This window comes from Phodopus roborovskii, unplaced genomic scaffold, assembly GCF_943737965.1.
Source record: "Phodopus roborovskii unplaced genomic scaffold, PHOROB, whole genome shotgun sequence".
Lineage (NCBI taxonomy): Eukaryota > Metazoa > Chordata > Mammalia > Rodentia > Cricetidae > Phodopus > Phodopus roborovskii.
This window is the reverse complement of record NW_026126599.1, coordinates 5,130,042-5,155,868: the sequence shown is the minus strand read 5'-3', so window position 1 is coordinate 5,155,868 and position 25,827 is coordinate 5,130,042. Positions and strand designations below refer to the sequence as shown.

At 52.0% G+C, this 25,827-nt stretch overlaps 1 protein-coding gene across 1 annotated transcript; it reads left to right on the top strand.

The window, feature by feature from the left end:
- Positions 1-308: 308 nt before the first annotated feature.
- On the top strand, positions 309-25,827 carry Fbxl18 (F-box and leucine rich repeat protein 18). The gene is made up of 5 exons (XM_051205133.1): positions 309-521; positions 4,052-4,267; positions 4,919-6,462; positions 14,080-14,298; positions 20,404-25,827. The coding sequence occupies exons 1-5, from the start codon at positions 324-326 to the stop codon at positions 20,558-20,560; spliced, it is 2,334 nt and encodes a 777-aa protein (XP_051061090.1). The 5' UTR covers positions 309-323; the 3' UTR covers positions 20,561-25,827.

The window sequence follows — 25,827 nt, the reverse complement described above, 5'->3', positions numbered from 1 at the left end:
TCCAGGACAACCAGGTCTACATAGTGAGACCTGTCTCAGAAGAAACAAGAAAGATATAGTAAGTCAGATGGTGCACAGAGCTATTGAGAGTTATAAAACAAAAGAGGAGCAAGTTCAGGGGCGTGTGCACCTGAAGGTTGCTATGGTTATGCAGGATGCCTGAGTCCTGCAACAGGTGGCTTGCAGCACCATGTGCAGCGCGAAGGGCAAATGCAAAGGACAGGAGCTGGACGCTAGCTGGAGTGACAGCAGGAGACTACCGACGTATCTTAGAGACCAGTCATTTGTGACCTTCTGGGCGCCCCTTAGCCCTGATAGTACTCATGACACACCCAATATGGCGGCGCCACCTGTCCATCCGGGCGCCAGCGGAAGTGCGTATCAGGGGCGCCGAAAGTGAGGCGCAGCCACGCCCCTTACCGGGGTTTCTGTGGAGCTGTGGCGGTGCCGGCTTCGAGCATCCCTGCCCTGGCAGGCTGGGGGACTACGAGACTGTAGCTCCGGCGGCCAGCTCCGGAGAGGTATGACCCGCGCCTCTCCCGCCCTGCCGGCTGGGGTCCCCTCGGTGCTCCCTCCCGACCCTGGCCTTGCTCCGAGGCCCATCCTTGCCCCCTCCTACTCTTCTCCCAGGCCCTCCGATCTTCTGTCCCCATCCTGTTCCCAGGCTCACAATCCGGATAGTCAGAATGGGCCTTTTCACGTTGCCTGCTGAATTTCTAGGCCATTTCCCCATGTCCCTGTGCATTGGCTCGGCTCTCGCAGCTCTACGACGTTGTCTTGTTTGGTAGCTCAGACTTGCCTGGAACTCAGTGTGCAGCCCACACTATATTTGAATTTACAGCAATTCTCCTGTTTTAACCTCTGTATTGCTGGGATTACGGGTGTGGTTCTCTACACGGGTTTTTATGCGCAGCTGAGGATGGAACCTAGGCCTTCATTCTTGCAGGCAAGCACTCTCCCAACTCGGCCACATCCCCAGGCTCTCCCCCCCCCCCACCCCCGCTTCTTTTTTCCTATCAGCATAAGTGCAGCCCACTTCTTTCTGGAGCCTGGTTGTGGTGTGGGGGAGGGTAACCCCAAAGCTCTGTGATCTAGGTCCTCTGGAGAATCCCACTGCGTCCTGCTATATGGGTGTACAATATTTCCTCTGCAGACAGCAGTATACGGGAAGGGAAGGGTGGAGGATTTGGCTGATACCCCATTGCTGCCTGCCCAGCTTAGTTTATATTTGTTTTTTTCCCCCTAGGACTCCTAACTGTGGCATACTTCTTAAATTATATTAGTGTGTGTATGAGTACGGTATGTTCATGGCATGCAGGCGTGTGGAGTCCAGAGGATCGATTTCTTGCCTTTCACCCTGTTTCAATGACTTATTTTTCATTATGTGTATGAACTGTGTGTGGGTATGTGCACATGAGTGCAGGTGACAGAGGGAATCACATGCACCTGGAGGTGGAGTTGTAAGTGGTTATCAGACCTGGTGATGTGGGTGCTGGAAACTGGACTCAGGTCCTCTGAAAGAGCAGTAGTCACCTCTAACCACTAAGCCTTCTCTCCAGCCTCTGCCTTCCGCTTTGTTGCTTCCACCATGGTGCATGCTCCACAAGGAGCTGGTTTCTGAGCTTCTGGCTGTTTGTCCTGCCCCCCCCCCCCTTTCTGTAGCAGTACTGGAATGGCAGATGTGGGTCACTGCATCCAGCATTTTATGTGGGTTCCAGGGTGTGAACTTGGGCCATCAGGTTTGCATGGTAAGGCTTTTTTGCTCACCTAGCCATCTTGCTGGCCTCCGGGCACACTTTTAAGTCTTAGGAGTTTCCTTGCTTTTGTCCAGTGAGACTTTCAAATGTTTTCTAGAGAGATGGAGCATGGTTATGAGAACCATGGCTGGGATCTTTGGGTTCTTCTCTTTTGAAGGCAGCTGGGTTCAGAAGTGTCTCCTGGATTGACAGGAAGAGTGTGCAGTCCAGCTGCAGATCAGTGAGTGGGATGCTAGAAAGCTTGTCTCCAGCAAGAAGAGTTTCAGGGTAGCTTTGTTGTATTAGCAGTTCTCAAGGAGTTGTATGGGTTAGAGATTAGCCCCTCCCTTTCTGGAGTGGGCAACATAGCCAGCCAGTAAGGTTTGAGCCATTGAAATTAGATTTTGTGCCAGGCGGTGGTGGCGCACACCTTTAATCCCAGTACTTAGGAGGCAGAGGCAGGCTGATCTCTGTGAATTCAATGCCATGCTGGTCTACAAAGGGAGTTCCAGGACACCCTTTGTTACACAGTGAAACTCTGTCCCCCAAATAAACAAGTAAATAAAAATGTGCTGTTGGCAGATGTTATTCTGTAAATATGTTTCTCTTATTGGTTAATGAATAAAGCACTGTTGGCCAATTACTAGTGTTTCTTATTGGCTAGCTCTGTCTTAAATATTAACCTATTTCTATCAATCTAAATATTTCTACATGGTCTTATCTTACCGGAGAGAGGGTCCAGAGTTCTCTCTCGGTCCTACATTTTGAATCTTCCTACCTCCTCCTCGAATCCTCCTTGTCTCCTATTCCTGCCTATCTTGCTTTTTCTATTGGCCAAACAGGGCTTTATTCATCAACCAACAAGAGAAACATATTTACAGAATGACATCTCCCATCATTTCCTCTTTTCTGTCTAAAATAAAAAGAAGGGTTTTAACCTTAACATTTTATTATTATTATTAATTTGGTTTTTCAAGACAGTGTTTCTTGGTATAATAGTCCGGAATGTACTTTGTAGACCAAGCTGGTCTCGAACTCAGAGATCCGCCTGCCTCTGCCTCCAGAGTGCTGGGATTAAAGGCTTGTGCCACCACTGCCCAGCCGTACCTGGTCTTTTACTATGGTGCCAGGGATCCAAACTCAGGTGCTTGTGCTTGTGCTTGTGTGGCAGGCTCCTCAATACTAAGCTGTTGCCCTAAAGAAAAGGAGAGACTGCCAGTTTAAGGTCAAGCTGACCAGCTAGCACTGAAATCCATGCTGAGAACTGGTGGTTGGAAGGACTCAGGAGAGAAGAGCCCATTGGAAACCTTAAGGATAGTTCTCTCTCTCTCTCTCTCTCTCTCTCTCTCTCTCTCTCTCTCTCTTTTCTTTTTAAGATTTATGCACGCCTTCAGTCCCAGCCTTGGGGAGGCAGAGTCACGCTGATCTCTGTGAGTTCAAGGCCAGCCTGGTCTACAAGAGCGAGTTCCAGGACAGCCTTCAAAGCCACAGAGAAACCCTGTCTCAAAAAACCATAATAATAATAATAAAAGATTATTGTGTGTAGTGTTCTGCCTGCACATCAGAATAGAGCACCAGATCTCATTATAAATGGTTGTGGGCCACTGTGTGGGTGCTGGGAATTGAACTCAGGACCTCTGGAAGAGCAGCCAGTGCTGTTAACCTCTGAGCCATCTTTCTAGCCCAAGAGTAGTTCTTTTCTTTTCTCTTTCCTTTTTGATTTTTGTTGGGATAGGTATAGTCATCCTCCTAGGTGTTGGGATCACAGGTGTGTGCTGTCACACGGGTACACGGGGTAGTTCTTCACTTATGGCCTCCCCCTTTGCTCTGAGACAACACAGGGTCTAGTGAAGAAGGGAATGGCTGGGGCTGGAGATGAAAGCAGAGCTTTGGGCTCAGGTGGAGAAGGAGCCACTTGGAAGCATAGGATCAATGTGTCCCAGTGCCTCTGCCTCCCGAGTGCTGAGATTAAGGCGTGAGCCACCACCGCCTGGCAGCAAGTTGTCTTAACACCCAGGAAAAGCCAGAACATCAGGAAGTTGGCTGAAGGTGACCCTCGGTGGTTCTTCCTTACCTGTGTTCTGGTTTGCAGTTCTCAGAGGGGATTCTGGGAACTGTGTTCTTCACCCCTTGGTGAAGAGTTGGTAAATTTTCTCCACTGTGGAGGTGGGATCCTCTTGTTTGTGCATCGCCAGTGCTGGGATTCCAGACTACCTTGCACGGTGGGTGCTGAGGATCCAAACTCAAGTCCTTCTGCTTGTCCAGCTAGCATCTAATGACTGGTCCAACTTTCCTCTGTTGTCCCTCACTTCCAGGACATGTCCAACGATGATGCTGCTGCCCCCACAGCTGCAGAGGCAGAGGGTGACACCCACCTGCTGGGCTTCTCGGATGAGATCCTCCTGCATATCTTGAGCCATGTCCCCAGCACAGACCTGGTTCTCAATGTGCGGCGTACCTGCCGGAAGCTCTCAGCCCTGTGCCTGGACAAGAGCCTGGTGCACACTGTGCTGCTACAGAAGGACTACCAGGTGCCTCAGGCATGGGTGGAAGGTCAGGGTCAACTAAGGTGCTAGCTGTGGGTGCTGATGTTTGCACTGAAGACTATGTAGTTGGGAAGAGTCACACATTAAGATACAGTGACAGACCCAGGGTAGAAAGGGGTAGGAGGTGTATCCCATGGCAGGATGGCATAGAATGTGTGCATGTAGTTCTGAGAGGGAGGGAGCCTGGGCCTCAGATACAGGGGTCATCTCGAGGCCTCCTTCCCCATAGGCACCCTAGGGTGGACTTATTGCACCACAGGGTAGATTGTAGAAGGTCCTTGTGAAGTGACACAGTGGGTGGCACAGTTGACATTGCTGCATAGAGGCTGTCCCCATTGCTCAAGGCGGAAGTAGAAGTATCTGATTAACCTGAGACATGAGCACACTGAGGTCCCAGCATGCAGGAGGCTGAGGCAGGATGATCAGAGCACTTTAGTAAGGCCTTGTCTCAAACAAACGCAGATAAAGACCCCAGACAGCTATACCTGATGGCATAGGCCTGTAATCTCAGCATTCAGGATCCCAGGCCACGTCTGTATTCAAGGCCAGTCTGGTCTACACAGAGTTCCAGGCCAGCCACGGCTACAAAGTGAGGCCTTGTCTTTAACAAATACCCTGCCCTGTCGCATTCTGCAGGCCAGTGAGGACAAGGTGAAGCAGCTGGTGAAGGAGATTGGCCGGGAGATCCAGCAGCTGAACATGGCAGGCTGCTATTGGTTGTCTGGCTCCACCATCGAACACGTGGCCCGCTGTCACAGCCTGGTGAAGGTGAACCTGTCCGGCTGCCACCTCACCTCCCTGCGGCTGTCCAAGGTGCTTTCAGCCCTGCAGCACCTGCGCTCCCTGGCCATCGACGTGAGCCCCGGCTTTGACGCCAGCCAGCTGAGCAGTGAGTGCAAGGCCACGCTGAGCCGCGTGCAGGAGCTCAAGCAGACGCTGTTCACACCATCCTATGGCGTGGTGCCCTGCTGTGCCAGCCTGCAGAAGCTGCTGCTCTATTTCGAGATCCTGGACCGCACACGTGAGGGTGCTGTCCTCTCCGGCCAACTCATGGTGGGCCAGAGCAACGTGCCCCATTACCAGAACCTGCGTGTCTTCTATGCACGCCTGGCCCCCGGCTACATCAACCAGGAGGTGGTGCGGCTCTATCTCGCCGTGCTCAGTGACCGCACGCCTGAGAACCTGCATGCCTTCCTCATCTCTGTCCCTGGCAGCTTCGCGGAGAGTGGGGCCACCAAGAACCTCCTGGACTCCATGGCCCGCAACGTGGCCCTGGATGCCCTCCAGCTGCCCAAGTCGTGGCTGAACGGCTCCACCCTCCTCCAGCATATGAAATTCAACAATCCCTTCTACTTCAGCTTTAGCCGGTGTACGCTGTCGGGTGGCCACCTGATCCAGCGGGTCATCAATGGGGGGAAAGACCTGCGCAGCCTGGCCAGCCTCAACCTCAGTGGCTGTGTGCATTGCCTGTCTGCGGACTCGTTGCTCCGGAAGGCAGAGGACGACATTGACAGCAGCATCCTGGAGACGCTGGTGGAGTCCTGCTGTAACCTGCACCACCTCAATCTCTCAGCCGCCCACCACCACAGCTCCGATGGCCTGGGCCGCCACCTCTGCCAGCTCCTGGCCCGGCTCTGTCACCTGCGTTCCCTCTCCCTGCCCGTCTGCTCTGTGGCTGACTCAGCACCCAGGCCTGACCGTGCGCCTGCCCCTCCGGCCATGCATGCTGTGCCCCGTGGCTTTGGCAAGAAGGTGCGCATTGGGGTGCAGACCTGTCCCAACCCCTTCCTGGGCCAGTCAGCCCCCCAGCCTGCCTCTGTGTTCTGGTCTCTGCTGAAGAAGCTCCCTTATCTGGAGCACCTGGAACTGATCGGGTCCAATTTCTCCTCAGCCATGCCCCGCAATGAGCCTGCCATCCGCAACTCCCTCCCGCCTTGCAGTCGGGCACAGAACGTCGGGGACTCAGAGGTGGCTGCCATTGGCCAGCTGGCCTTCCTGCGGCACCTGACACTAGCCCAGTTGCCAGGCATGCTGACAGGCTCTGGACTAGTGAGCATTGGCCTACAGTGCCAGCAGCTGCAGTCTCTGTCGTTGGCCAACCTGGGCATGATGGGGAAGGTGGTGTACATGCCTGCTCTTGCTGACATGCTGAAGCACTGCAAGCGGCTGAAGGACCTGAGGTGAGGGTGTGAGGGGCTGAGGTGAGGGTGTGAGGGGCTGAGGTGAGGGTGTGAGGGGCTGAGGTGAGGTGTGAGGGGCTGAGGTGAGGGTGTGAGGGGCTGAGGTGAGGTGTGAGGGGCTGAGGTGAGGTGTGAGGGGCTGAGGTGTGAGGGGCTAAGGTGAGGGTGTGAGGGGCTGAGGTGTGAGGGGCTGAAATGAGGTGTGAGGGGCTGAGGTGAGGTGTGAGGGGCTGAGGTGAGGGTGTGAGGGCCTGAGGTGTGAGGGGCTGAGGTGAGGTGTGAGGGGCTGAGGTGTGAGGGGCTGAGGTGTGAGGGGCTGAGGTGAGGTGTGAGGGCCTGAGGTGTGAGGGGCTGAGGTGAGGTGTGAGGGGCTGAGGTGAGGGTGTGAGGGGCTGAGGTGTGAGGGGCTGAGGTGAGGGTGTGAGGGGCTGAGGTGTGAGGGGCTGAGGTGAGGGTGTGAGGGGCTGAGGTGTGAGGGGCTGAGGTGTGAGGGGCTGAGGTGAGGTGTGAGGGGCTGAGGTGTGAGGGGCTGAGGTGAGGGCCTGAGGTGTGAGGGGCTGAGGTGAGGTGTGAGGGGCTGAGGTGAGGGTGTGAGGGGCTGAGGTGAGGGTGTGAGGGGCTGAGGTGTGAGGGGCTGAGGTGAGGGTGTGAGGGGCTGAGGTGTGAGGGGCTGAGGTGAGGGTGTGAGGGGCTGAGGTGTGAGGGGCTGAGGTGTGAGGGGCTGAGGTGAGGTGTGAGGGGCTGAGGTGTGAGGGGCTGAGGTGTGAGGGGCTGAGGTGAGGTGTGAGGGGCTGAGGTGTGAGATGTGAGGGGCTGAGGGCCTGAGGTGTGAAGAGCAGAAGTCTCAGGCTTCTCTGTGTCGTCTAGGGTTCACAAATGCACTTTGCCTGTCAAGGTGGAGCTCAGAGCCAACACAGGCCTATCCTGGAGGTCAAAGGCTTCGGGAAACAGGAGTAGTTAAGCAAAACCTTGGGAGCCGTGTGAGGCAGGGATCCTGGGGATCCTGAGATCAGGTCTCGAGTTGCTAGTCATAACTTCTTGCATTTACTTAGTCCTTGCTCCATGCTCCACATGGTGCTACCTCATTCATGGCCTGATGGTCTTAAAATGTTTTTTAGACTAATTTACCGTTATTTTTACTTTTACCTTTACTTTTACATGCGTGTGTTTTGCCTGTATGCCTGTTTGTGGCACCACGTGTGCACAGTGCCCATGGAGGCCTGAAGAGGATGTTGGATCACCTGGAACTGGAATTACAGAAGGTTGTGAGCCACCATGTGGGTGCTGGGAACCTAACCTGGATCCTCCGCATCAGCAACCAGTGCCCCTAACCAGGGAGCCTTCTCTCCAGTGCTGTGTCCCGTTTCTCCCACCCTTACACCCCCATTTTTTTGAGACGAGGTATGGCTGGCCTGGAACTTATATAGACCAGGCTGGCCTTGAATTCCCAGATCTTCCTGTTTCTGCCTCCTGATACTGGGATTAAAGGTGTGCTCCACTCTACCCAGCCCCAAATTATCATTATTATTATTATTATTGTATCTGTGTGTGAGATACATTGCCATAGAGCACTTATTATTATTATTATTATTATTATTATTATTATTATTATTATTATTATTATTGTGTGTGTGTGTGTGTGTGTGTGTGTGTGTTACATTGCCACAGAGCACATGTGGAGGTCAGAAGACAACTTTGTGGAGTTGGTTCTGTCCTTCACCCTTGTGTGGGTTCTGAAGATTGAACATAAGTCATTGAACTTTCACAGCAAGTCCTTTTACTCTCTGACCCATCTTGTTATTCCAAACCTTATTTCCTTAGAAAAGGTGTCTCCCTCCCTGAAACCGGGGCTCATCATTCTGGCTGGCCAGGGAATTCCTGGAGGATTACAGACATGTATGGCCTACCTGGGTTTTACATGGTTGCTGGGGATTGGAGCTCAGTTTCTGTTCTGTTTTCTTCCTTCGTTCCTTCCTTTTTTCCTTCCTTCCTTTTATTCTTTGTTTTTGTCTTTTTGAGACAGGGTTTCTCTGTATAGCTCTGGCTGTCCTCGAACTTCCTCTGTAGACCAGGATGGCCTCAAACTCAGAGATCCACCTGCTTCTGCCTTCCAAGGGCTATGATAAAAGGTGCTTGTCACTATGCCTGGCTAGTCCTTGGATTTTTGAGATAGGTTCTGTCTAGCCCAAGATGGTCTCTGATGGCCTCACCCCCATGAACAGCGAGGGCCTTGTGTATTCCAGGGAAGCACTCTACCCCTGATCTGTCTCCAGCTCTCATTTTACTTAGTTTAAAGCAAGTTGTTTCAGCTTGTTTTGAACTCACTACTGTCATCCTCTAGGGCCTTTAACTCCTGATCCTCCCACCTCAACCTCCAGAGCATCTGGGGCCACAGGTGTGCCTCATCATGCTCCCCCAGTTGTAAGAATTTCTTTTTTCCTTCTGGACAGGGTCTCATGTGCCCTGGGCTGGCCTACTTTCCTTGTAGCTGAGGATAACTGGAACTTCTGATTGGCCTGCCTCTGCCTCTGCCTCTGTCTCTGCCTCTCAAGTGCTGGGATTATAGTGGGTTCCACCACACTAGCTTTATGCAGGACACACCATGTAGTGAAGTCCATGGCTCTGGGCAGGCAAGGGGACCAGTTCTTAAGGATCTGCCAGTCGGTAGCTGTTGGTTGGAGGGCAGGTAGAACCAACATTGGGGCCACAAAGTCAGGTCTTAGCCTAAAGGGACTTGTACGTGGCTGTCTCTCTCTAGTACAGTTACTGCTTCTTGGGTGCCTATCTCAGGGTTACTATTGCTGTGATGAAACACCATGACCAAAAGCAACTTCAAGAGGAAAGGTTTATCTGGTTTACACTTCTAATCCCTGTCAGGACAGGAACTCAAACAGGGCAGGAACCTGGAGTCTGGAGCTGATGCAGAGGCTGTGGAGGGGTGCTGCTCACTGGCTTGCTCCTTGTGGCTTGCTCAGCCTGCTTTCTTATAGAGAACCCAGGACCACCAACCAGCCCAGGGATGGCACCACCCACCATGGCTTGAGCCTTCACCATCAATCGCTAATTAAACCCTATAGTTTTGTCTGCTTACAGCCCAGTCTTCTCAACTTAGGTTCCCTCCTGTCAGATGACTGTAGCTCGTATCGAGTTGACATAAAACCATCCAGGCACAACATCCATGGATGCTGATGTGAACTCAGAAGCAGGAAGCCTCTCACCTGTCAATCTGAATCAGAGCTTCACTTTGGCCTCAGGACCCATGGGGAGGACAGGGTGTATCCTTTCCCTCTTGATCCCCTCCTAGCTTCAGTGTGACAGGAAGTCAGCAGGTCCTGTGCTGCTCATGACCCAGAACCTTCCAGAGCTGCTTGGCCAGGCTGTGGCCTCTGCTTCCTGTCCTCCTTGGAACAAAGCCATACTAAGGCTGTCTGGGTCTGAGGCCTCTGTCTTATCTGGTCACCTGCCCTGCTGCTCCAGCTTCACCCTCAGCTTAGCAGACCTAGTGGGGCTCTGTGGACAGAGCTGGTACCCATGCCTGGGTGTCCATGTGTGTGGGTCCTGTGCCCTCTGTCTATATTTGCTTTGGGAACCTGCCCCTGGGCTTTCTTACTCCCCCAGTTTAGAGGTCCCAGTCAGTTGATTGTGGTGGCATATGCCTAAAATCCCCCAACTAAGGAGGCTGAGACAGGGAATCGCCTTGAGTTCAAGGTCAGCCTGGGCTAGAGTAAGACCTTGTCTTCAAAAGCAACAGCACCCCCCCACACACACACACAAAGAAACCAGATGTGACTGCATGCCTGTCTGCCTCCCCAGCACTCAGGAGGTGGAGGCAGGACTTCAAGGTCATCCTTGGCTCCATAGTGGATTTGAAGCCAGCCTGGGCTACATAGATCCTATTTAACAACAAAGACAAGATTAATGTGAGCCCTGGGCTCTCCTCTGTATCAAGAGAAAGCTTTGTAGCTGTAGTGGGAAAATGCTGCAGCAGCCGCCCCTCCTCTCTCCCACATCTGCCTTTTGCCTTTCCCAGGCGCACAGATGGACGACTTCCTCCTTGGCTGCATCTGCTGTTCCCTGTAGTCACCAGGCCCTCCATTTCCTTGCTGCTTCCTTTGTGGTGTCTCTCACACTTGTGTCTTCCTGTGCCTGTCCTGTCACACCCCTGGCCTTTCCTGAAGCCACAGTTAATGCATGGATGGCCATTGTTTGCCAGAATGGCAAATGTGTCACAGATAATGGCTAGGGAAGCAGCTCAGTCAACAAAGGGATTGCCTAGCACATTGGAAGTCTTGAGTTCCATCCTTGATCCCATACAGACTGGGTGTGGTGACACACCTACAAAGCCAGCATGGGGGAGGGGGCAGGGCGAGGAGGATCAGAGATTCAAGACCATCCTTAGCTACATAGTTTGAGCCAGCCTGAGCTACATGAGACTATCTCAAGGGAAAAAAAGGAAGAAAAGATGGATTAGAGAATACTAGGCCACTGCTGTTGTCTACGTCCTGTGATTAAGACTGTTTCCTAAATTCAAGGGTACCACATCAACCTTTGAATCTTTCAGAGCCAAGTTCTTTCTAGATTTTTCTGTCTTGCTTCAAGTTTTTTTTTTCCATCGGTCCATCAAGCCCTGTGGTTTTGCAGTAGGTATGGTGGTGCACACCTATTGTACAGAGAGGCTGAATCAAGAGGATTGTGAATTCCAAGCCAGCCTGGGCAATATGTTGGTTTGTCACTGGGACCTGGCATCCTGGAGAGAGGCAGGACCATGTGTGCCTCATGGGAGGCCTGGAGGACTGGGGTAAATTTGTCTCCCCAAGAGCTTGATCACAGTTCATAGTGGCATATCTACTCAGGCTCCAGCCTGTGCCCACAGCCACAGAACTGTCTGCTGTGTGAGGTACTGCCTGTTCTGAACACACTCAGGCTTCCAGAACAGCCAAATGGCGCCATTCCTCTGGATCACTGCCTTGTGAGTCAGGCGAGCCCAGAGATGATGCAGCAGGTGGCAGAAGCTAGAGTAGGCTCAGGAGGCTTTGCTTGCTTGGGTTGTGGGGGCTGTAAGGGCACCTGCATTTTCGGGGGGAGTGTTCTGATGGCAGCCTTGGGAATCGCAGGCCCACCTGCTGCCACCTCCCCCTGAAGCCTGCCATGAACCTGAGCTTGTACCAGCCTGGCTCCCTGTGCGGAGGAGGTGCCACAGGGACAGGTTGTTCTGGTTGTGGGCTTGGGGCGCACCCCTGTGGTGAGAGGATCACATGTCAAGCAGAAAAGGGTGCCACCTTTCCCAGGGCTGGAGGCGGGGTGTTACCCTGAGTCACCCTAGGCTGCCTGGGCGGAAGCAAGAGAGCTACTTGAGCCAGGCCTGGCACAGTCTCAGGAGCAACTTTGAGCTCTCATTCTCCCTCATCCTGCCTGGCTCAGAGTGCAGCGTGAGCCCCTTAAGCCAGAGGGGACAGGTGCTGCCACCCCAGTGAGCTGAATGGCAAGGGCAAGTCTGAGCCTTTCTGGCTGGTAGTTTGAAGCAGCTGGGAAGGGTCAGGGTTAGGATGAGGTCCGATCTGAGTGGATCTCATTTCCTAGTTCCTTTGTCCACCTTCAGATGCCTCAGGTGGCACCTCCGTTGGGTCAATTTCCCATCCATCCTGGGTGCTGCTGACCAGCCTTGTGCACAGGGGAGAGGGTAAGGGCTCACTGGCCTACAGTTGGAGGGTGAGAGAGATAGGATATTCACACCAGGCTAAACGCTGACAGATGACTTTTTTCAGGGCAAGGTTCTGTAAGTGACTGTCTAATTGGAAAAGGGTTAAAAGTTTGTACCGGACACATTACTACTACTGTCTGTAACTAAGCTGGCCTGAGGGCTCTTGGGCCTGTAGTGCAAGTTCATGCTGCCACCTAGTGGTAAAGGTGATTCCATCTATTGCTGTTGGAAGCATCAGGCAGGAGGAGGACTCTCTCTCTCTCTCTCTCTCTCTCTCTCTCTCTCTCTCTCTCTGTCACTGCTGCTGCTGGTAACTCCGATGTTCCCAGGGGCCCTGCACTCCTCCTTCTTGCCACTTTCACATCCTGTAAAGAAGCACTTGGGAAGCTGAGGCAGGTGGACCACTGAATTCAAGGCTAGCCTTGGCAGCAGAGAGAGACCCTGCCTCAAAATAGAAATTGAGGGATGAGCCAGGCAGTGGTGGCACACACACCTTTAATCCCAGCAATTGGAAAGCAGAGGCAGGTGGATCTCTGTGAGGTTGAGGCCAGCCTGGTCTACAGAGTGAGTTCCAGGACAGGCTCCAGAGCTACACAAAGATACCAAAGTAAGAAATAAAAAAATTGAGGGATGAAAATGACTAATATACATGATGTGCATATGCAAAATTGTGAAAAAAAATAAAAACAGATTTAAAAACTAAAGGGCTGGGAATATGGTTCAGGATAGGAATGCTTGCCTATCCTAGCATTTCTGAGGCCTAAGTTCAATTCCCAGCACTTCAAAAAGCCAGGCAGTGGTTGTGGCAATATACCTTTAAAGGCAGCACTTGAGAGGTAGAGGCAGGTAGACCTCTGAATTGTCTGAATTGGAGACCAGCCTGGCCTACAGAGCGAGTTCCAGGCCAGCCAGGGCTACACAGAGAAACCCTGTGTGTGCGTGCGTGTGTGCTTGCTTGCTTCCTTCCTTCCTTCTTTGTTTTTGTTTTTTGAGACAGGGTTTCTTTGTATATAGCCTCTGTATATAGTCTTACTCTGTAGACTAAACTGGCCTCAAACTTAGAGATTCACCTGCCTCTGCCTCTGGAGTGCTGGGATTAAAGGCTTGTGCCACTACTACATGCCTGAGAAACCCTGTCTTGAGAGGAAAAAGATCAATCTAAAAAATGTAAAGGGCTAGGGTTGTAGCTCAGTGGTAGAGCCTGGCCTGGCTGGTGTGTTTGAGGGCCTGAGTTCAGTCTGTGACGTCATAGTAACAAAAATGAACAACAAAAAAGGGTGGGGCTATGGAGAGGTGGCTCAGTGGTTAAGAGCATACAGTATTGATGCAGAGGATCTGGGATCAGTTCCCAGAGACAAGTGGCTCACAAATACTGGTAACTGTTTCTAGGGAATCTGACATCTCTTCTGCCCTTCATGGGTACAAGGCGCACGTATGGTACACATACACGCAGGAATTCACACCTGTATGTATAAAATATAAATATTTTTTTTAATTTAAAAAGGGTGAGGCCTGTCCACTTTGTCTAAGAACAGTAGTGACCCTTCCATGGAGCCTATGTGGTGGGGCTTGTGCTCTGGGCTGATGACAAGATGCTGTCCTCAAAGCAGCCTTGAGAGACTTTCTTCCTTTTCTGTCCCTTTCCCACTACTCTGGCCTGCTGGACCTGTACTTTCTCCTTTTGTCAGCTGACCTGTCTCAGACTGGCTCCCCAGGGTAGCATCATGTGTGAGTCCTCCTAAGGGCCAGCAGGTGTGACAGTATGGGGGTGGGATAGCATACTGAGGAAGGCAGATGGCCTTGAGCCAGTGCGTGCTGGCAGGGTTTGTAGACAGTTACCAGCCATATCTTATCCTTGGAGTCAAGATCTCCTCGGGAGATCCAAGTCCCTGGCACTCACACCCTTCTCTCTGCAGGCTGGAGCAGCCCTATTTCAATGCCAACGCACAGTTCTTCCAGGCATTGGGCCAGTGCTCGACTCTGCAGCGCCTGTGCCTGGTGTCTCGAAGTGGCACTCTGCAGTCGGATGCTGTGCTGGACTTCATGAACCGTTGCCTGCAAGTTGTTGTGTGTCACATGTTCACTGGAGAATCCCTCATCACCTGCAAGAACCTGCAGCAAACACTCCTCCGGAGGTGAGTAGCATGGCCTGGCATGATCAGTTGGTGGCTGGGAGGTCTTGGACAGTACCAGTGTCCTCAGTCCAGTAGTGACTTTGGGGAGATGGAGTACCAGATGCTGGTACATGACCAGAGGGCCTGGATTCCCGAGGGGGACGAGTTCCTATAGATAATTTCTATAGGGGCCCACCCTCATCATTGTGAAGGCTTTGTCCTCAGACCTCCCGAAGCGCCACCTTTTGTTGTTGAGAAAGGGTCTCTCTGTATCCCAGGCTTCTCCTGCTCCTGCCTCTGGAGTGCTGGGATCTCATGCTGTGAGTCACTGTGTCTGCCTCATCCCTTTTGCTGGCAGTATGTCAGGAGTTAGGGTTTCAGCTTGAGGACTTTGGGGGCACAGCATGCAGTCTCTGGTCATTGCTGATGGCTTTGTTTCCTATCTACACACTGAATGCCACCATGAGAAGACCTGCTCCTGGCTCCCCCAGTTCACCCATGGTTCTGGTCATTTTATCAAGGACCAGAATGGACTTACGGTATTCAAGTTTTGTATTAATTTATACATTTATTTATTTTGTGTGGAGAGGTCAGAGGACAGCTTTCAGGGATTAGCTTCCCTTCTACCACAGGGGCCTGAGAAATGGGTGTACTAGCTACAGCTTACAGATGAGGGACGGAGGAAGAAAGTGCTGGAGCCAGTTGGCAGCATGCTGGATGGAACTGCACATCGGAAGGGACAGAGAAGCTAGGTGCTACGAACCTGGAATCCCAGCACTCAGAAGGCTGAGCCCAAAGGTCAGCCTGGCTACATAGTTAGTTCAAGGCAACTTAGGCTATATAGCAAGCAAGACCATTTCAAGCAACAAGTAAGGTAGAGAGTTTAGCTCAGTTGGTAGAGTGCTTGCCTAGCAGGCACCAAACCCTGGGTTCAAGTCTTGCAGCATGGGGCTAGAGAGATGATTCTGCATTGAAGAGTGCTTACTGCTGTTGCCGAGGAGCCACCACCAGATCAGGTGGCTAACAGCTGCAGCTGCCTGTAACAGTAATTCCAGGCTACCTCTTGGCCTCTCCTGGCCACTCTGGACACCTGCATACATGTGGTGCATATAAACACATGTAGGATCACTCACATAAACGCACAAACCTAAATAAATAAATCTCAGTCTTCTGTAGCACTACAGATGTGTTGGCACATGCTTACACTCTCCGCAGAGGCAGGATTTAAGGTCATCCTCTGCTGCATAGTGAGTTTGAGGCCAGCCTGGGCTACAGGAATCTTAAGAAAATGTAAATCGAGTGAGAGGGAGCTGTGCGGCTGGTGTCAGAAACCCTTCAGGGTAAGTGCTGAGTCCTGACCCAGGCCAGCAGGAAGCCTTCTCCTGGATTGTTGGCAGCCTCCAGCCACAGCAGAGCCCAAGAGCCTCACAGAGGAGGCTGTTCTGTAGATGCTTCTGCTGCATCCTTGCCATTGGCAGACTCCCTCAGCGTGACAGCAGCTTTTCTGGGTCCTTCAGGAGCGCTGCTGCAGTGTTCCAGTAGATGGCGCTGTTGCTTTCAGCAGCTCGACAGGGTGTTTGTGAAAAGTAACAAGGCGGCTGTCCTCTTTCCTGATGCTTTTGTTGTTTGTTTAGCTTTAAAACTTTGTAGACAGGATTTGTGTAGTTCAGGCTGGTCTTGAGGATGACCTTCAACTTCTCAACCGCCTACCTCCCTCCTGAGTATTGGGATTAGAGACATGTCACACCACTTTTGGGGTAGCCCAAGCTGGTCTTAAATCTTCTCCTTAGCTACATGGAACAGCCAGCCCCCAGTGCTCTCATCCTCTTGCCTGGAGAGCTCAGGGGAGCACTGAACTTGTACTCCTGAAAACCCCGTCCCAGCTGCTGTATGTTTAGGGGCCCCCTGCCAACGTGGAGGTCTTAGCCAATAAGGCTGGGGTCCCTTCCTCCCTGCCACTGTAATGGGGAAGTGTTGGTTCTTTCCAGGGTCACCCTTTGTGTCTGCCCCCAAGCTGGCTGCTTGTGTGCCTCAGGACCCGGGCAGTTGCCTCTTTCTCCCCTCCATGTTTGGCTTTGTGTGTGTGTGTGTGTGTGTGTGTGTGTGTGTGTGTGTTTGATGCCAAGACTGCAGCTCAGGTCCTTCATGTTTTGGAGCTTGGACTTGGATTCCCCCCATCTCACAGGAAACAACTGGATTTAGGCTGCCCCTGTGTCTAATGCCATGCACAGTAGCATAGACTTCATTTGTTCTCTGAGTTTTGTGTCCCAGGTCTTTTGTTTTTTTCCGATAAGGTGTCGTGTAGCCCAGGCTGGTCTCTAATACGGTGAAGGATAACCTTGTATTTCTCAAGTTTTGGCATTACAGGTATATGCTGCCACGTTAGCTTTACGCTGTGCTGGGCCTGTGCATATCCTATAAATACTGTGTAGCTGAGCCATGTCCCAGCCTTGGGATTTCACGTGTGCAGTGCTGTTGTAGGGGTGACATCTTAACCTCCCTGGAGATGCCGGGCATGCACTCCCATGCCTGCTTCCTTTCTCGCCTTTTGTACCATGCGGCTCCACTAGGTGTATGTTCTGCATGTCCCTCCCCTGTTTGGGCCTTTGGCCCCATATGAGATCTGAATTCACGGCCTGGGAACCAAACTCGGTGACAGAGCTTCCTGGTAGACCCTGGGGGCTTGTGGCCTCCCAGGGTGATGAGCAGAGAAGTGTGTCTGCCCCAATTATCCTAGTTCCTGCCAGTGCCCCAGACCTTCCGGCCTCAGGCGCACACACCTGCCCTGGACTCCTCTTTCTCACCTCTACTTCTGAGACCTGGCGAGCAGGGCAGCCCCCTGGGTTTTCCCCTTTGGGTCTGTTTCTTGTCAGGTCTTGTAGCCCTGGGAATGGGGAGGACCACCTGTCACCTAGTCACTGTGGCACTGCTGAGGTCTAGCCTGCACCATGTCTCACCAGTCCCGAGACCCTAAGTGAGCTTCTCCTGACTTTATCTCTGGGGAGCAGCATCTTTCAGCCACAAATGGAACCTTTTGGTGATAGACCAGCTCTGTTCCCAACCCTGGGTGAGCCATGATGCGGGTATTATTGCTGATCATCCCACCCAGTGCCATCTTCCCAGGGGTTGAGATCGATTTCCTGGCTTTCCTCCTCACGTTCTGTCCAATGTAGGCTCTCCGTAGCATTTCCACGTGACTGATTTAAATCCTGTGTAGGATTTTTCCAGGTTCTGTCTCCTCTCTGCAGCAGGGCCCGAGCTTAGGAGCATGCATGATAGCCTCTGGTACAATCACAGCCAGTAGCCAAGCCAGTGAAGGCGAGAGCAGAGCCCCTGCTTCCCTGGAGCAGTAGACCTGACATCTGTGAGCCCAGAGAGCCCAGCCCTGCACTCTGTCATAGCCTCCATCCTAAAGACTCAGAAATCCCAAACCTGACAGGCTGGTGTGTCAGAAGAATCTGCTGCCAACTGTGGTAGCCATGCCAATCTCTCTTGAGGCCCAGTTGGCACTGCCTTCCCATGTGGGGTCTTAAAGTGTGTTTGTGGCCTGTTGCCGTATGTTGGGGCATATGGCCCTGGGAGGCTGACTGGCTGCCGCAGCCCCTGCTGTGTCCCGTGTAGACACAGGGGCATTCTTCCCGTAAGTTTCCAGCTTGCCAGCACCATAGTTACCAGCTTGTCCTCTGATGCTGCATTCTGGCAAGCTCTGGCCCACGGCTGTCCCAGGGGCTGCACTCAAGGCCGAGTGAGCAGATATTGGCTCTCCATGCCAGGAAAACGGCTCGGTCTGCGTCTGGTCTGCAGACGTGTGGAGAATAGAGTGTTCTCAGGTGGAGCAGGGCATTGCTTAAGTCTCCCCAATGCCGAGAGCCATGGACTTGGGTATCAGTTTTCAAGAATGGATTAGGGGCTGGGAATATGGCTCGGTTGGTATAGTACTCGCCTAGCATGCACAGCCCTGGGTTCCATCCCAGCACGGTAGAAACTGGGCACAGTGGTGCAGTTTTATAATCCCAGCACTTGGGAGATGGGGGCAGGAGGATCCAAAATTCGAGGTCATCCTTAACTGCATAGCTAGTTTGAGGCCAACCCGGGAAACATGAAATGTGAAATTCTGTCTCCAAAAATTAAAAAAAAAAAAAAAAAAAAAAAAAGGGAAGCTGACTGTGGTGGGTGGCTCTTGCCTTTAATGCCAGCACTGGGGACACAGAGGCAGGTGGATCTCTGTGAGTTCAAGGCCAGCCTGGTCTACAGAGTGAGTTCCAGAACAGCTAGGGCTACACTGAGAAGCGCTATTTCAGATGGGAAACTGTTGTCTGTTTCATTTGGTAGGTCTGTCCATCTGGGTGTGGAGCCAACGTAGTGTGACCTAGGGATTCTATTCTTTTATTTTTTTAAGATTTATTTATTTTATGTATATGAGTGCTGCATCTGCAGGCCAGAAGAGGGCATCAGATTCCAGATGGTTGTGAGCCACCATATAGTTGCTGGGAATATAAACTCAAGAGCCCTGGATGAGCAGCCAATGCTCTTAACCACTGAGCCATCTCTCCAGCCTGGGGATTCTGTTCTTATTCCAGAACCTCCAGTTGTTTTTATTTTCACGTGCTTGTGTGTCAGTGTATGTACATGTGGGTCCAGTTACCTGCAGAGCCAGTACAGAGTGCTGAGTCCCCCTGGAACTGTAGCTACAGATGGCTGTGCACCACCATGTGGGTGCTGGGACTCCAACTCAAGTCCCCGCAAGAACAGCCAGTGCCTTTGACCACTGAGCCATCTTTCCAGTCCTCCCAGAGCCTCCAGTTTTCCAAATGGTTACAGTGTCAGGTCACACTGTCACTCGGTCAGCAGGGCTGGTTTGAGGGTGACTAGGTTGTGTAGGTATCTTTCTCCAGTCCCTACTCAGTGCCCTCCTCAGCTTTGGCCTGAGCCCCGCCTTTTCTGATGTCTCCTAGGAGAACAGTACAAGGGAATGTTTAAGCACAGTGGGGGGGGGGGAGGTGTTTCCAGCCTGGGGCTGTGAGGCTGCTGACAGGGGCTCTGGGCAGAGAGGAGGTGACATGAACATCAGGCCAAGCAAGGCATTTTGCTATCCCTATCCCTCATCTCACTCCCAGTGAGTTTTGCTCCTGCTTAAGTTTTTGTTTTGTTTTGTCTGAGACAGGGCCTCCCTATGTGGTCCTGGCTGTCCTAGAACTCACTATGTAGACCAGGCTGACCTCAAACTCACAGTTTGATCCTCCTGCCTCTGACTCCTGAGTGCTGAGATAAAAGGTATGTATCACCATGCCTGGCTTGTTTTATTTTGAAACAGGGCTTTTTGTAGCCCAGGGTTGACATCAAACCTAGTCTGTAGGTGAGGATGACGTAAACCTCTGACCCCTGCCTCTGTCTCCTGAGTGCTGGGACTACAAAACTATACTTGGTTAATGGGGTGCTGGGGACTGAACCCAGGGCTTTGGGATACTAGGCAGGCACTCTACCCACTGAGCACACCCAACCTGGCAGTAACTGTTTCTTCTTTTTCCTTTTTTATGTGCCTTTGTGTATGTCTGTGCTTCATGTGCGTCTCTGGTGGCTGCAGAGGTCAGAAGAGGGTGTTGGATCCACTGAGACTAGAGTTACAGACAGCTGTAAGCCATGGGAACTGAACCTGGGTTCTCTGACAGGGTTTATCTGTGTAGCACTGGCTGTCCTGGAACTCACTCTATAGACCAGGCTGGCCTTGAACTCACAGAGACCCACCTGCCTCTGCCTCCCAAGTGCTGGGATAAAAAGTGTGTCCCACCACTGCCTGGCTGCAGCCAGTACTCTTAACTGCTGAGCCATCTCTCCAGCCTGTCACTGTTTTCAACGTGTCTATTCATTTCTACTCTCTGTTCTTAACCCCTTTGTGTTCCACACAGATGCTCCATAGTGTTATAGTATTAAGCACTTACAGCCCAGCCCCAGGCCCTGGTTCCCTCCAGTCTACTCTGGCTCTAGGAATCTGATGACTTAAGTAGGATCAGAAGTAAGTGTGCTGGAGACTGAACCCAGGCTCTCCTGTGGCTCGCCAAACACTCCATCTGCTGAGCTGTATCCTCAGCCCCCACATCCTCTGTTAATGGCTGATCTCTGGTTCAGTTTCCAGGCTGAGAGGCCCGCCTTGAACGTCGTCATCTTCCCCCTGCTCCACGAGGGCCTGACAGATGTCATCCGAGATGTCCCCATGGTGCACCTGGACGAGATCACCTTATTTAAAAGCAGAGTGGCTGAGGAGCCACCGAACCTGTGGTGGTGAGAGGGCAGCCTGGCTCCCCACCCCGCCACTCCTGCCAGCAGAGCCTCTTTTTGTCCAAGTTTCCACAAGGGTCCAAGAAGCCAGCGGACAGTGGGTCCTTGTTTTGTGACAGGAAGAAAGTTTCCAGTTGTTCTGAGACATTCACCCCAGTCTCCCTGGGTTTCCTCTCACTAACTCTTAGGAGTACTTGGGCTCAGTGACGAGTGACGAGGTGGGCCATGGATGTGGAGCAGTGGTCGAGCCATACTGGCCTTCAGGGCCTGGTCACACTCCCGGGGGCTTTGTGGGCTTCAGGCCTGGGGACTGTCCATGTCATCTATAGTTGAGCTGTATCCACATGGGGTCAGGGTGGGCCGGGCTCTCACTGTGAAATACCCACAATGACATCTGCGAGCCCGCGGCTCTTTTTCCTACTGAGACAGATTTAGGACGTGGTCCACTGGTACAGCATTCGCTTAGTGTGTTTGAGGTCCTGGGTTCCATCCTACCACAAAGAAAAAGAAAATGGTTTTTTTTTGTTTGTTTGTTTTTTGTTTTTGAGACAGGGTTTTCCTCTGGCTTTGGAGGCTGCTCTTGTAGACCAGGCTGGCCTCAAACTCAGAGAGATCTACCTGCCTCTGCCTCCCAAGTGCTGGGACTAAAGGTGTGTGCCACCAACACCTGGCTGAAAAAAAAAAAATGTTTCAACCCAATGATGTCTCTGGGATGTTTCCAGCCCAATGATACCAGGGCCAGAGGGTTCCCTGGGGCAGCAACTGTAGGATGGCACCATCCCCAAGCAGAGCCTGAGGACTCGGTCCTGTATCTCACAACCCCATGGGATTCTGCTTAAAAACTTTAGGTGCTGTGGAGGTCTGAATGCTTCCTGAGGAGTCTACAACCACTAGCCTTGTTAGGATAGCTAAAAACAGTAAAAGCCAGAATGGGCACAGGATGCTGGAGCAGGGAGCACAAACCTGTTTAGTCTTTACAAAGATTCACTGAGAGCTGTGGGTATGGCTTTAGTTTTTATGCAGGGGCCCTGGTTTCCATTCCCAATGGCATACTTCTACCTGGTGGCTGAAACCTGTAATCATAGCATTCAGGAGGTCAAGTCAGGAGCTTACGGCATCCTCAGCCACATAGTTGAGGTAGAGGCTGGCCTGGGCTACATAAGACCCTGTTTTAATCTCAACAATAAACAAACAAACAAAACAAAACAAAAACAAAAACAAAAAAAAAAAAAAGGAAAGTTGAGGGAGGACCCAGTGTCTGTGGCCTCACCTTGTCCCTCACACTAGTTAGACTGAGTTAGTACCCCCTAGAGGGGACTTGTGAGAGCCTGTGTGGTTGGACTCCTGCCTGGGCCTTTCATTGGTGGGGCCCCAATACACTGTGATCATTGGTCCAGGTAGCTTCCAGTATGGACATCTCAGTCCATGCAGGCCTGCCAGGCTTCACCCACTGCTAGTGACCTTCAGAGACCCAGCCTGCTTTCATTCTCTGTCTCCTTGGCAACAGGTCCTCCTAAGCTGTGGTTTCTTCAGCTTCCCTTCTTCATAAGGAGCAGAGTGAGCTGGCTTCTGGGTGTGTGCCCTGTTGTCTCTGGCAGGTTATGCCTGGCACTTGGAGCCTGGGGGCCTGGGAGCTTCTGAACTGGCTCTGGGGACAGTGTTAGGGAAACAGCCTTCAGTCCCAGGCCCCAGATGTACCTCTGCCTGGCCCCCTGCTGTACCAATCTCAGTGTTTACATACGAGTGGTCTGCAGTGCCAAGCCCTTCCTTCTCATCCAGTCTCTTGCCTGAGGGAGTCATCCATTCTATACAGAGCCCAAGGTGCTCCCTCCCAGAGGGATCCTTCTATCTGTAGGCTGATCCCAGGAGATACCTACCCACCCCACACTCGGAGCCCTCACCTTCACAGACCTAATGCAGTTTGAGAGAGTTATGAACCTGTCCTAAGTTTTCTGGGCATTGCAGGCCATGGGACTGGCTGCCAAGGTTCCAGGGGGCACACTGAGGCCCCACAGCAGTAGACAGGGGTCCCAAAGGTGGTGGAACTCCATGTCTTTAGAGCATTAAACTGACACCTGAAAGCCACCATGTAAGCTCTCCAGGACCAACTGCTGCTTGTCCTTCAAATGAGAATGTAGCTGTCACAGCCTATGAGGGAGGCAGGCTGCTTGGAGGTAGCAGGTCCCAAGAGTCTTTGTGACTTCTTCATTTAAAGGAAGCTCCACTTAGCTGGGTATGGTGGCGCAGGGTTTAATCTCAGCACCTGGGAGGCAGAGGCAGGTGACTCTATGTGAGTTCGAGGCCAGCCTGGTCTACATAGAAGCTCTGTCTCAAAAAACAACAAAAGAACACGAATGTCAGCTCCGTTCAGACGGAGGAAATCACCTTTCTGCTGGGATTTTATTCCAGAGGCCAGAGCTGTCCCTGTGAGTCCTGTGAATAGACTTGGAGCCAGCAGTTTTAGCCAGTGGCATCATTTATGCCCAGAGACTGGGCGGACAAGGAGAGACCTGGTCAGAGGAGCCTGGGGTACAGACTGCCTGAGGAAGCACCCTCAAGTGGTAGGCCTTGTATTCTTAGCGTCTCCTGCAACATTTCTTTGACTTCAAGTGAGAATTTTCTCTCCTTCGCCACTGGGGACAGGATCCACCAGATGTCAATAGCGTGCTTATTTTTGCTAAGTGCTATTTTGGCACTGGTGTTAATCGCAATTTATAGCCTGCAGCATTTGACGCTGGGAAAAGAACCCACCCTAATGGTCCCCGATTGGCAGGACTCGGCTGTTAAGTGGTAGACCATATGCTGCCTGCCGAGAAGACGGTGAGTGCTTGGGCCTGCGAGTGTGTGTGCCTGGTGTGTGTGTGTGTGTGTGTATATTTTTGCACCTGCATGTGTGTGCAAGTATACCTACGTATGCCTGTGTGTATGCACATGAGCTTGCGTCTTCTGGTGTGTGTTCTCTGTGTTAGAGACAGTAGAAAGGAAGGAGATGGGTGAATGTATCTTTGTAAACACAATCCCTGACCTCCTCTGGCTGCCTGTGTCCCCGCCTCAGCCCAGCTGTGGCTGCTCTTGCCTCTACCTCCTGCTCCAGACCTTGTGTTGTTTGTCTTGTTTGTTTTGGTTTTTCAAGACAGGGTTTGTCTGTGCAGCCTTGGCTGTCCTGGAACTTACTCTGTAGACCAGGCTGCCCTCAAACACATGGAGATCCTCCTGCCTCTGCCTCCCAATTGCTAAGATTAAAGGCGTGCACCACCACTACCCAAGCAGCCCTTGTGTTTTATGTCCTATCTTTGATGCCTGTCTCCTAACCCTGTGGCTTGACACATACCAGCAAGCCATTCTGGGCTCACCAAGTGGCTTTCCTCTTTTTCTCTCTTATTAAAATTCTACATGCATTGTATGTGTGTGTGCAGGTCTGTGTGTGCCAGGGCCCATGTGGAGAGGGCAGAGGACAATCGTGGCTGTCTTTTCACCTTCCTTTTTTGTTTGAGGCAGGGTCTCTTGTTCGCTGTTGTATACACTAGGCTAGCTGGCCCATGAACTTCCAGGGATTTCTGTGTTGACAGATGTGTGCTACCATGTCTATCTTTGTGTGGGTTCTGGGGACTTGAACTCAGGTCCTCACGCAACAAGTACTCTACCCACTGAGCCATCTCCTTAATGTGCTTTCCTGACCTTCATAGGGAGGAATTTTATTAGTCACAGTGAGGAGTGCTTTGCTCTTATATGACAGGGACAGGCTCTGTCCTGCCACTGACCCTTGGAGGCTGTGAGGTCTAGACTTGGTCTGGACACAGCCTGTGGCCAGTGGAGGGCTTGGCGCAGATACTGAGTCCAGTGGATGCCTCTCACATTTGGGCATTTAGAGCAGATTCAGTGTCCATCAACCATATCAGACCCAGAGTTAAAGCCTGTACTTTGCAAGATGATGGGGCTTGGGCTGAGGTAGGTCCAGAGGGGCCTGTGGGAAAGATGAGCCCAAGTAGTGAGGCTGTGGGTACCAAGGGCCTGGCCTCCCAGCAAAGACAGGGTCTCAAGGAGGATAGACAGCCACTCTAACACCCCTTCTAAGAGGTGCCAGCATGCCACCTCTTCCTCCAGCCTTTGCTGTGACCTGCCCCTGTGAAAATCTGGAAATTGCTGAACGCTTACAAAGAAAAAAGCCAAGTGTGATGGAGCGTACCTGTCATCTCAGCCTGCAGGAGGTGGAAGCAGGAAGATCAGGAGTTCAAGGTCAGCTTCAGCTATACAATGACTTTGAAGCCAGCCCTGGCTACACGAGACTATGCCAGTAGAGATGAGAGAGACAGAGAGAGAGAATGAGATGAAATTCTGAATGGGGTATGAAGTATGACACAGTGGGTCCTATATGCTGACCTCTTTTTGTGGGTGTGACCAGTTCATTGGTACTTGCAATTATTAGTGGCATCCACTGCATTGTTGTAGGGGTTTTGTGACTGGTCTCATCTACATTTGGGGCTGCAGGGTACAATAGAAGTTACTAGGTTCTATGTTAATACTGCATGGGAGTCTGGACCAGCCGTGGGTCCTATGTTAGCTGCTCAGTGGTTGCACCTTCATCTCTTTGGAGGACCATCAGTGGGTGGGCTTTTCTTTGAATCATTGGACTAGGAGCTTGGCTACACCTGCCCCACCCCAGCCAGACCTGGCAGGCTGCCATAGGGCTGCCAGCAGCAGTGCTATTCAGGGAGGCCAGGGTCCCTGAAACTGCTGCTGCTAATGCTGGCCTGGGATCTGCCTCAGAACCTGGGGGGGGGGACAGATGGGGCAGACTCAAGTTCAGCCAAAACCCTGACCTCTGTGCTGATGAGGTGAGGTGTTCACTGGTCCCTGTGCAAGGAATGTGTGTACGAACAAGGGTTTCCATAGCAGGAGTGTGCAAGCATCTGTATGTGTGTCTTGTGTGTGTGTGTGCACAAAAGCTTGTGTCTAGGTAATGGCATGAAGCCTCTCCTATGCCACTTCTGACCATGACACATTGTGCATGACTTTACCTGGCACCGTATGAGTTGAGTGTTTTGGGGCATGGGGTGTGGTGTGGCCTTGTGACCAGGTGCTAAGTGACCCCCCCCACTTTGATGACTGACCGCCCTGACTCCTGTCTGTCTGGGAGAACTGCCTGTAGTTAGTATCTGGTAGTGACACCCACTGCGATGTCACTGTGGTGCTGACAAACTACATTCTGAATGGGCATTTTTATGTAAATCTGTGGCATGTGGAAAATCAAATAAAATGAACTTATTTGGAAAA

Coding starts and splice junctions, on each gene's coding strand:
- Fbxl18 (XM_051205133.1), top strand. CDS start 324: ATGACACACCCAATATGGCGGCGCCACCTGTCCATCCGGGCGCCAGCG. Junction 6,463..14,079: donor AAGCGGCTGAAGGACCTGAG/GTGAGGGTGTGA, acceptor TTCTCTCTGCAG/GCTGGAGCAGCCCTATTTCA. Junction 14,299..20,403: donor CAGCAAACACTCCTCCGGAG/GTGAGTAGCATG, acceptor TCTCTGGTTCAG/TTTCCAGGCTGAGAGGCCCG.